At 34.0% G+C, this 12420-nt stretch overlaps 1 protein-coding gene across 1 annotated transcript in view; it reads right to left on the bottom strand.

The window, feature by feature from the left end:
* The window catches only part of LOC124372428 (transitional endoplasmic reticulum ATPase TER94-like), a 35224-nt gene extending 30942 nt beyond the window's left edge, over positions 1-4282 (bottom strand). Inside the window, 1 exon segment of the mRNA XM_046830827.1 lies at positions 4123-4282. Coding sequence (XP_046686783.1) covers positions 4123-4139 — 17 coding nt within the window. The 5' untranslated portion in view covers positions 4140-4282.
* Positions 4283-12420: the final 8138 nt, after the last annotated feature.

Raw genomic sequence — 12420 nt, 5'->3', positions numbered from 1 at the left:
CTTCTTCCATAATGAATCGAAAAATACTCGATGAGTCATACTTCCTATCTCCAAATCGTCTCGAAATAGACACACGACATTTTCGAATAATGAAACGTTGTTCTTGTAGTTTTTTATTTAATTGATTGTCGTAATAACTTATAAATTCCAAAATAGGTTAAATAAAGTCAGTTGTTTTTCTAATGTAATTTATTTTGTCCCCAATAAGAAAAACTCGTCCAAAAATAGTGGCTTCTTGATAAGTACCCAAACAACATAAGTTTCACAGATAAAATAGTAGAGAAACAACATAAAACTCGTATTTATTAATAGTTTGGAACCTATTGAATACAGCTGTCTGGTAAGTTGGCCAAAATAATCTTGTACTAAATAAAATATTATCAAAATTCGAAACGTCAAAATTGGCGACGCTGGCACTTTATGCACTCTTCATACCGTCAAAATTAGCGACGCTGTGGCACTCAAAGGGTTAAAAGTGGAACTACTTTTTTCACACCATGAGTAATAATTTCATTGTTCTACGAGGGTCACATGGTTTTGTTATGATCGTAAGTCAACCTCATATTGGTTGCTGCTGAAGTCAGCTGTTATGCCACCTTTGGATACATAAAATGACAATAATGCTGAAATCAGGAAAATTTCACCCAAATAAAGACGTGTTTGTTAATTTGGACCTTCTAAGAATAAAAGTCCCATATCAGCTTGACACAATTCCCTTCGGCCATCAGTGCAGGGAGCTCCCACTCTGATGGCGAAATATGAGAAACATCCCTCAAGATAGTACCTATCAGTAACTAGACCTAATCAGATTCTAAATGGTCTGATCACGAATACCTCCGGCCATTATTGCTTTATAGGAAATGTAACTTGAAATTCATCTGATCATAACTTCCTACTATCTAACAAGAAACGTAGCCCACTACGCTTTAGTGGATTGTTGTAGTTCCACTTTTAAAGATCTAAAACTAATTATTAGTCATTTTCATACCGTAAAACCTTATATTGTTTTGTTCAGTAGGACGATTGCATGTAATAGGTTAATATCATGAATCTTGTTTCTGGTTTGGATAAAAAATAAATTTGAAAATAATGCATAGAAATTGCATCAAAATTTCAACAAACCAAATAGTGTTTAAAATAGGATAGCTCTTCTCAATTTAAGGGGAGTCCAACGTCCCTATACCGCCCATGTTAAATTGACATATTTTCGGTACAATTATCTCCTGTTCTACTAATAGTACACTTTTGAAATTTTTTGCAGTTACTTATGTATGGTTGCTGAGGCATTGAACGAAAAATAAATGTTCAAAAATACATAAAAAAGTTTTAACAATTTTTATTTAAAAAACATGTTTTTTACAATTAATTTATTTATAAAAATATTGGTACTTTGGGATTATACCGACCACACCAGTATGAAGAACACAAAAATAGAAATTTATAGAAACAAACATGATAGAACGAAAAAAACAACTCTTCAATTACAAAATTACAAACTTACAAGCATTTCCAGGTATTGTGATCGGTATTGTTGTCGCTGTTATCTTATCTTTCTCGAGAATCCTGATTACGGCAGGCCGTGCGGCATCACGTGATTTGCACGGTACATAATTGCCTTTCCATTTCAATTCAATTTATATTTCTGATTAGCCCCTCTAGAATTTGATATTTTAGTGATAGGTACTATCTCGAGGGATGTTTTTCTTTCGTCGACATCAGCGCGGGGCAGCACCGAAGGTGCTGTCGAAGCCCGCGCTGATGGCCGGAGGCACTCGCATTTTGGGTGGCGGAATGTGATCAAGAATAAAAACAAGTTTTGAGTGTTTTTTTAATAAAGAGTTTAGTTTGGTAAATGTTTGTTTTTGTTAAATTTTTGTGTTTGGAGAAATGTAGAGGTAAAACACGAAAGTACAACAAAGCGATGCACCAGCTGAACGGGCAGCGAGGCTCTGCAATCACGTTATCTACTAGACGCTCGACTTTGACCTCTGTCTGAGGATGGGGAGGGGTTTGCGATAAGACAATTCCTGTTTTATACTGACGAAATAGTCTTCTACGCTAATCTAGTAATCAGTAGAAGCAAAATGTTAAATAACGATTCATGTCTGGGTGTGGTCGGTATAATCCCAAAGTACCAAAATATTTTTTCCTAGTTCAGTTTTCTACCAATTTAAAATCTTTTAGGTCCAAAGCTTACTTATAGAATAAAGGAAGTGCAGAAAAAATTTCATCAAAATATCTCCAACGGTACTTAAGATATGTGTACCTAAGTATGAAAAAAACTTATTTTCGGAAATCAACGATAAACAAAAAATTCTTTGAATATTGTACTTTAATTTGACAATTTACTGATAATCTTTGATCACACACTTTTAAAATCCTCCAGGGCAGTACTCAGTATCATCCACTTCTTCTTCTCTCGATCTTTCCCTTCTTCTCTTGATCCTGGACTCCTTGGATGCCAACCCCGCTGCGTACTCCGATTTTCTGATTCGAGCTTTTTCAGCAACCTTCAAAGCGTCTATTGTGTTACTACCGATATCTGAGATTCCCAAATGCTTAAAAACTTCTAATCTACCCAGGTTTCCATTATTGAAATTATTATGGCATCGTACACCCCTAGTTCGAGTGTTTTACGGCCAACAAAAAACATTTTTCGGCAACCTGGTCCACACAACGTTGTTGAAACTGAAAGTCGTCAGCTGATTCAACACAACACAGATTTCTGGGTAATTGAAACAATAACTATTGCCAACCTGATAAACAAAAACTACAAACTAAAACCACTCAAATAATACATGTACTATAAATAGCTATTGTATGAAAACCCACTGATGTGAGGCAATTGGTGCTGAAGTTCTAGCAATCAAAATGTGCGACGGCATGTTTTCAAAAATTATTTAAAAATATTTAAAATCAAGTTGACACCATGTTTTTGGTATTAAAATGTTCAGAAAATACTAAATTTGTTAATAAAACAAAAAAACTAAATTTTAAAATTTTTTAGTGTTGGACTCCCCTTAAAGTAACACACGATTTTAACAACTAACTCATACTCTCACTTTGAAAAAACACAAAGACCAATTAAAAGGAATAAAATTAATTTCCTAATATTTTAACTGCTCACGTAATCCACAACCAAAACACATAAATAACTTTCAAAGATCAAATGCATTCTCAAGAATATCAATATTTATGATTCGATTGTCGTGGTAGCCGCTTATTAAACTGCAGCCTAACTATTTATAAAAATAGTTTTTTTTAATTAATTGTTAATATATTCATTTCAAAGGTTTAAAACCAGGAGAACTTCATTGTTATTTGGAACATCTATTACGTAATTTGATCCGACAATTTGTTGTTTTAAGTACTTGTAAATAGTAATGAACATTGACGATTCGATTGTGTTGGTGACCGCTTATTATACTGTAGCCGTTATAAATAATATAAATTAAAATATAAAACGCTTAAATCATTGGAAGAATTTGAATATCCATAGCAAATGGGCCTGGGCTATGCCGAGAACTACAATAGATGGTTGAATTATATAAGTCTATCTTGATTAAGGTCATATGAAATCCTAGCTAGTGAAAGGACCAATCTGTGAAACTATGGTAGAGCAAGTTAAATACTTGAAAACTTAAGATTATTTTTTATCTTTAATGTTATAGTCTAGCCTAGGCTATATTTATTATTTAACTTAGGCTGGCTGATTTCACCAGGTACATGATACATATTATAAGTATCCTAATCTTAAATTGATTAATCTTAATCTTAAATTAAAGACCTTAGACATTTCAACAACCCATAGTTGCCCTAGGCCTTTTAGGAAAATATACCAAAGTATAGAATAAACTTTACAGATTATACATTAGATCATATTAAATAAACATCTAAAACTATCAGCACTCCTCAATTTCAAAACAAAATCTGTGATAGAATAAGACAAGCTGAAACAAAGAAATTGTACAATGCTACAATCGCAACACCACAATGACAATGTACTTTTGAAGGAACAGAGCCATTCTCTGAGATAAAAATAATTTACTTTATAACGTATTAATACAAAATACAAGCTAATAGGAAACTATATCAACTGCTAATAGATAAATTTGTACTTACTTCTTCGTCTCAGCCATTATAAAAGGCTAAAGGTAAATTAATAGAAACAATTAACTTTGTCCAACAGTATCACCTTCTTCCCAACTCGCGTTGCTCTAGAGTCTCAATCTCATCCACAGACCACGACCGTATAGCTGATTCGTGGTAGGTCGGTGACTCGCACTTCGTACTACGGTATACATACTTGAAATTTGACAACGTTGCCAGAAGTGAGAACTCATAGAGCAACGTTGCCAAACTCACGATGAGCTGGATATGGTTAGTCAAAGACTAAACAGTATAAACACTTTCCATAGTATAATATTCGCAGGTAATACAGTACCGATATTATGCTAAAATAACAAATTTTTTTCAGAATTACACTCATAATATATTTACCAACTGCGTGTGCCATTTTTCAATAAGATAATAGTATATAAATGTAATTACAAAACGAAAGTTCAATAACTTGAAATAATACTTATTCCGTACTTACCGCTTTTTCACATGATGCTCAAACTTTTGAGTCGATCATATGCTCATCAACGTTCCATAAAAAAGGCTGTACAGTTGTAGAATTATAATTTATTTAGGCAGAGAAGGAGTCAAGTCGTTTAAGTTATTATTTGTTGTTTCAAAATATTATTTCGTCACTTATCAGTGACATTATCTAAAACAAGTACCGTATACTAATTAAAATTTCCAAAATTAAATTTCACGAAAATAATTCATTAGCCTTTTAGCAATAAAGAAATGTTTAAACATCATTGTGATAGACATTACATTTGAAAAATAGGAATGAAAAAGTATAATAAAATTGATTAATCGCTTAGAACATTGGGCTAAAAACAAATTTATAATTTTGAAAGTGTTAGTCTTGAAACATTGAAACAATAAAAGAAGTTTCAAAATAAACTAATTTGGTCCTATGTAGTGTTGAAAAATTGTCATTGCTAGCAAACTATTACTACTAAAATTGACAATTTATTACAAGAAACTATGTTAAACGTATTAATTTTATTTCCAGATTCGTTGGAATATGTTATTGTATGAATGTTCTGTTAAGATAGCACTGACTCATTATCTCTCTGTAAGATTATTTTTGTTACTTCTATAGTTCGTTTTGTCACAGTATAACTCCTTCTGCCATTTACGGATTTCAAGATAAATTTAAATTGTCTACTTTATTGTCACTCGAAAACACAAAGTAGTAAGCTTCTTCCTAACGTTTTGCAGTAGGGATATTTTTTATGATATAAGGATAACAAAAGTGTATATTTCACGATAAAACATTAAAATACTAAAATATTCATAAGATGGAAGTGGTATTTTCTGTAGAAACGTATTTTCCGTAAATTTTCTTTTTATTTTATACAATTTATGCAACTGAAGACAAGTTTTACCGTAATGTAGTGCGGTAATGATTGAAAAAATTTTTTTTTTTACACTTATTTATTCATAGTAATGTGTGTGTATATATGTATATATAATTTGGTGGTATATTTATAATTAAACTATTTAGGTTACGTCAAAATTATGAGGTTAAATATAGACGCTAGAAGTAATTCAATGTATATTTAGGTCAATAGATTTACTATAAGTAAACAAAAAGACACTGGGAGATTTTAGTTCACGCAGGGTGGGATAAATACACCTCCACCGCTTTGATGCCGCCCTATCTAAGCTTCTACACCATTGCTCGGCACTATCCCCTGCCCTGATCACTGCTAGTGCGCGGCTAACCTCACACTAAAACGCAATCTCCCTACATAAGTCATGGTGACATTAGTCTGTTAAATTGATATATTACGTTTAGGCTGCGACGCTTGTATAGGCTTACACGTAAAAATACAACAAAGTTATAGAATAGGTAAGTAGCTGCAGTGTAAACAAAACGACGCGAGCACACTGCTGATGAAACAGAGACGAAGATGTGCTTGTACCACTCCCCACCAAGGGACTCCCACCTGCGGCTTCTCAGATATTTGCTTTTGCGCAGATTTCTTTTTGCGAGCGGTTTATCAATAACTGCTGCTAATAAAAATAATGTATGATGATTTAATAAAATTAACATCGTATATAATAGGTAGTAGCTTAACTGAAAACTTCAAAATTCAAAATATATATGTTTTTTCTTTTTATGCTGATAATAATTGTTGTTGTTATTGAAAATTATGTAAAAAAATTATGGTTGCCTGTAAAGTCGGTTTTACGGGCGAAGATTTTACGTGACAACGTCTTTTTCTCGGTAGAATATTTATTGATATGAATATTATTAAATTGCACAATAGGAACAAGGAATTGAATGAAAATAAGAATTGCACAAATTTTAACTATAGAAATATATTTTGTTTACTAAAACATTGTACATAATTTGAAATTAATTAAAATTTGTTATTGTAAATGGTAAAGTTGAATAAAACATTTACTAAAATTGGAATTTGAAATTCTTGCTAAACACAGTTAAATTCTAACTCCGCGCGTGGTGATTGGTCGGTTTAGTTCGTTTGTTTGGTCGCACTGTTATGACAGGTTAGAGGTTATAATTTGTTATTTTAAATGTTTGACTAGCAATACGCGCTGTTTCTTCTCAATCGACTGAATTACGATTGATTGCAGAGTGATTTAAACTAATAATTTACTTAACACTATCAACATTAATTTGTCAATAGTATGACATAACCTATAAACTCAGTTTCTCAACTTTTGTGTCAATCTAACAATTAATCAATCAATCATAGTTTACGATAATGAAATATCAGTGTACAATTATTTACCTTTATTGTTGTAGTTGTTGTAAATGACGAATCTAAGCACTCCACATTTTCACGAATAAACATAGTTATCTGCTTTATCCCGTGCGGCGGACCCACATTTATCTGCTTTATCCCGTGCGGATTCCGTGCGGCGGACCCACTGGACGGGCATCGTAACGTTACCGGGCGTTACACTTTTTCATGAGTGACTCCGAGCCGCAACCTAATTTAAGACGTTGTCACGTCAAAAAAATTGATTAACTCATTGTTAATCATTGTTTAACTTCAAGGTATAATATATTCTAATTTTTACAAACATTTTAATAAAATACAGACTTATCCAACATTTCCTAAAGAGTTAATCAAAGTCCAGCCAAATCTATTCTTTTATGTGCACTGTTCAAAAATAAAATCCAAATAGTTTTCACGTTTAAAACACACACACACATGTATATTTCTTTTATAAACCAAGAACCCTATGTCGTAGAAGTTCTTGAAATGTATATACAATTTATTATTTTGATCGTAAATACTGCAATGTTAAGGAACAGGAAAATTATTTTCAGTATGAATCCAAAAACATGCCCTATACTGATCAGTTCTCCCAATTCTCAAGTAAAATCAGTGCTTGAGTTTCCTTTAACTTCTAATGCTGTTTTTCTCCATTCGCTATTGAAGAAGAAACTTAAGTTTGCTAATTTTCTTTATATGATAAGTTAACGCTAGTCCAAATTTTTACAGTTTCATGTTGTGACATTTTCAAAATTCAGTAGCTTACTTAAAGTTAAACTGTTAAAGGCTTGACTAAAAATGTTTAGATAACGGATTTCTTCTAAATTCTCCTTTTTTTTTAATAGCCGAGAAGAAATGTTAAAGCCCATCTTGACTAATTTGCCTTGTGAGAAAATCTCTCTCTCTCTCTCTCTCTCTCTCTCTCTTTCTCTCTCTCTCTCTCTCTCTCTTTCTCTCTCTTCTCCTCTTTCTTCTCCTCTCTCTCTCTCTCTCTCTCTCTCTCTCTCTCTCTCCGTCTCTCTCACTTCATCTCTCTCTCTCTCTCTCTCTCTCTCTCTCTCTCTCATCTCCCGTTCCCGATTCAGGATTCCGCCCCACTGGTCTCTAAAAGTTACAGAAATACCCGTAAGAAATGCATTGCAGCAAACATATGTTATTAAGTGAAAAAGCCTTTTCAAATTTAATCAGCTGTTCTTTGTAAACATGTATAATGCGACAAAAGAAACATATGTTTATATCATTTAATTACTATTTTACATTTCTTTACACTTATAGTTTGAAAGCATAGAGTAAGCTGAGAAACAGCAAATTTTGTTTCAACTGTTTCTGCAATCACTGTTAAACATAGACTTTACTATCCAGATAATACAATTCAAATTTTAATTTTTTACAATTGAAAGCAATTATCTCTGCATCTCCAAGTCAGATTACATTATTTGCTATCATCATTTCGACATGCTTTCCATCGAACCCATCTAACCTATGGCACAAATACAAGGATAATATGGCAGAAGATATTTTACATCAAATTCGTGTCAATTCAAGAAATCCCAATCTTGAAATGAATTAGGAGATACATAATAGGGCCTTGCTTTTGATTGAAGACATGTGCTATCTCATATGCGGTAGTTTATTAGTCAGGTTAGGAATGCCAGTGCCAAATTGTGAAATGAATGACGCATTTAATCGAGAACTGGAACGGAAACGTAAATATGATCACCAGGAATTAGATTTAGAAGTTCAAACGAATGTACCCCTGATGAATCCCCAACAAATGGAAGTTTATGATACATTAATGAAGGCAACTGATGATGGAAATGGTGGTTTCTATTTCCTGGATGCCCCTGGTGGAACTGGTAAGACATTCCTCATGTCAGTAATTTTAGCCACTGTTCGTGCAAGATCCAACACTGCGGTTGCAGTTGCTTCTTCTGGAATAGCAGCCACATTACTAAAAGGATGTCGTACGACACATTCTGCATTAAAATTGTCGTTAAATCTGGAATATATTGAAAAACCAACATGCAATATGGCACTCCGCTATGGCCAAAGTTTTATCAGAATCGAAGATCATCATCTGGGACGAATGCACAATCGCGCATAAACGTGCATTGGAAGCACTCTACCGAACATTGCAAGATCTACGTAATGACTCGAGATGTTTTGGAGGCTCAATGATTTTACTGCCTGGCGATTTCCGCCAAACATTGCCAGTAATTCCCAGATCGACTGCTGCCGACGAGATAAACGCTTGCCTCCAAATCATCGAATCTATGTTAAGAAAACTTCAGCTGACAACAAACATGAGAGTTGCATTGTTGAACGATACATCTGCTGAAAATTTCTCTGAGCAATTGCTGACTATCGGTAATCGTCGAGTACCTGTCGACGAATCGAGCGGATTGATTTCATTTCCTCCGAATTTCTATAACTTTGTCTCATCGAAAGACGAACTCATTAACAAAGTATTCCCAAACATCATTACTAACCTCAAAAAATAATGAATGGTTGAGTGAGCGAGCAATTTTGGTAGCTAAGAATAAAGATGTAGATGACTTAAACTACATAATTCAGAATGAGATCATTGGTACACTGCATTCTATCAAATCTATTGACTGTGTAGCAAATGAAGGTGATGCCACCAACTATCCAATTGAATTTTTTAAACTCCTTGGATGTACCTGGCTTACCACAGCACAATTTACAACTAAAGTTTGGTTGTTGTAATCATGCTTAAAAACTTAAACCAGCCAAAAACTGTGCAACGGAAACACATTTGGTGGTAAGTAAATTGATGAACAATTTTATTTACGCCACAATACTCAAAGGAAAATTCAAAGGTGAGGAAGTTGTCATTCCGAGTATCCCGATGATCCCAACCGACATGCCATTTCAATTTAAACGACTTCAATTTCTGATCCGTCTTGCATTCGCCATGACTGTAAATAAGTCACAAGGCCAATCGTTAAAAGTTTGTGGTCTTAATCTCGAACATCCATGTTTTTCCCATGGTCCATTATATGTGGCATGTTCACAGGTCGGAAGACCTTCCGCGTTATTTTTTCGCGCCTAATAAAAAAAACAAAAAATGGTTTATCACAAGGTGCTACAATAAATGGCAAATAAAGAATCATTGAATAATTATATTTTTTATTTACAATTATCCTAATTTAAAAAGTACAAAATGTGATCATGTGATATTGCCTTTAAGGCGGAACAAAGTTCGCTGGGTCAGCTAGTATCTATATATATAAAAGAAAGTCGTGTTAGTTACACTATTTATAAGTCAAGAACGCCTGATCCGATTTGGCTGAAAATTGGTAGGGAGGTAGCTAAGAACTGGGATAAGAACATAGGATACTTTTTATCCCGTTCCCGATTCAGGATTCCGCCCCACTGGTCTCTAAAAGTTACAGAAATACCCGTAAGAAATGCATTGCAGCAAACATATGTTATTAAGTGAAAGAGCCTTTTCAAATTTAATCAGCTGTTCTTTGTAAACATGTATAATGCGATAAAAGAAACATATGTTTATATCATTTAATTACTATTTTACATTTCTTTACACTTATAGTTTGAAAGCATAGAGTAAGCTGAGAAACAGCAAATTTTGTTTCAACTGTTTCTGCAATCACTGTTAAACATAGACTTTACTATCCAGATAATACAATTCAAATTTTAATTTTTTACAATTGAAAGCAATTATCTCTGCATCTCCAAGTCAGATTACATTATTTGCTATCATCATTTCGACATGCTTTCCATCGAACCCATCTAACCTATGGCACAAATACAAGGATAATATGGCAGAAGATATTTTACATCAAATTCGTGTCAATTCAAGAAATCCCAATCTTGAAATGAATTAGGAGATACATAATAGGGCCTTGCTTTTGATTGAAGACATGTGCTATCTCATATGCGGTAGTTTATTAGTCAGGTTAGGAATGCCAGTGCCAAATTGTGAAATGAATGACGCATTTAATCGAGAATTGGAACGGAAACGTAAATATGATCACCAGGAATTAGATTTAGAAGTTCAAACGAATGTACCCCTGATGAATCCCCAACAAATGGAAGTTTATGATACATTAATGAAGTTAACTGATGATGGAAATGGTGGTTTTCTATTTCCTGGATGCCCCTGGTGGAACTGGTAAGACATTCCTCATGTCAGTAATTTTAGCCACTGTTCGTGCAAGATCCAACACTGCGGTTGCAGTTGCTTCTTCTGGAATAGCAGCCACATTACTAAAAGGATGTCGTACGACACATTCTGCATTAAAATTGTCGTTAAATCTGGAATATATTGAAAAACCAACATGCAATATGGCACTCCGCTATGGCCAAAGTTTTATCAGAATCGAAGATCATCATCTGGGACGAATGCACAATCGCGCATAAACGTGCATTGGAAGCACTCTACCGAACATTGCAAGATCTACGTAATGACTCGAGATGTTTTGGAGGCTCAATGATTTTACTGCCTGGCGATTTCCGCCAAACATTGCCAGTAATTCCCAGATCGACTGCTGCCGACGAGATAAACGCTTGCCTCAAATCATCGAATCTATGTTAAGAAACTTCAGCTGACAACAAACATGAGAGTTGCATTGTTGAACGATACATCTGCTGAAAATTTCTCTGAGCAATTGCTGACTATCGGTAATCGTCGAGTACCTGTCGACGAATCGAGCGGATTGATTTCATTTCCTCCGAATTTCTATAACTTTGTCTCATCGAAAGACGAACTCATTAACAAAGTATTCCCAAACATCATTACTAACCTCAAAAATAATGAATGGTTGAGTGAGCGAGCAATTTTGGTAGCTAAGAATAAAGATGTAGATGACTTAAACTACATAATTCAGAATGAGATCATTGGTACACTGCATTCTATCAAATCTATTGACTGTGTAGCAAATGAAGGTGATGCCACCAACTATCCAATTGAATTTTTAAACTCCTTGGATGTACCTGGCTTACCACAGCACAATTTACAACTAAAGTTTGGTTGTTGTAATCATGCTTAAAAACTTAAACCAGCCAAAACTGTGCAACGGAACACATTTGGTGGTAAGTAAATTGATGAACAATTTTATTTACGCCACAATACTCAAAGGAAAATTCAAAGGTGAGGAAGTTGTCATTCCGAGTATCCCGATGATCCCAACCGACATGCCATTTCAATTTAAACGACTTCAATTTCTGATCCGTCTTGCATTCGCCATGACTGTAAATAAGTCACAAGGCCAATCGTTAAAAGTTTGTGGTCTTAATCTCGAACATCCATGTTTTTCCCATGGTCCATTATATGTGGCATGTTCACAGGTCGGAAGACCTTCCGCGTTATTTTTTCGCGCCTAATAAAAAAAAAACAAAAAATGGTTTATCACAAGGTGCTACAATAAATGGCAAATAAAGAATTATTGAATAATTATATTTTTTTATTTACAATTATCCTAATTTAAAAAGAACAAAATGTGATCATGTGATATTGCCTTTAAGGCGGAACAAAGTTCGCTGGGTCAGCTAGTATCTATATATATAA

This window comes from Homalodisca vitripennis, unplaced genomic scaffold, assembly GCF_021130785.1.
Source record: "Homalodisca vitripennis isolate AUS2020 unplaced genomic scaffold, UT_GWSS_2.1 ScUCBcl_3167;HRSCAF=8517, whole genome shotgun sequence".
Classification (NCBI taxonomy): Eukaryota; Metazoa; Arthropoda; class Insecta; order Hemiptera; family Cicadellidae; genus Homalodisca; species Homalodisca vitripennis.
The sequence above is the reverse complement of the archived record's forward strand: the minus strand, read 5'-3'. Positions and strand labels throughout refer to the sequence as shown.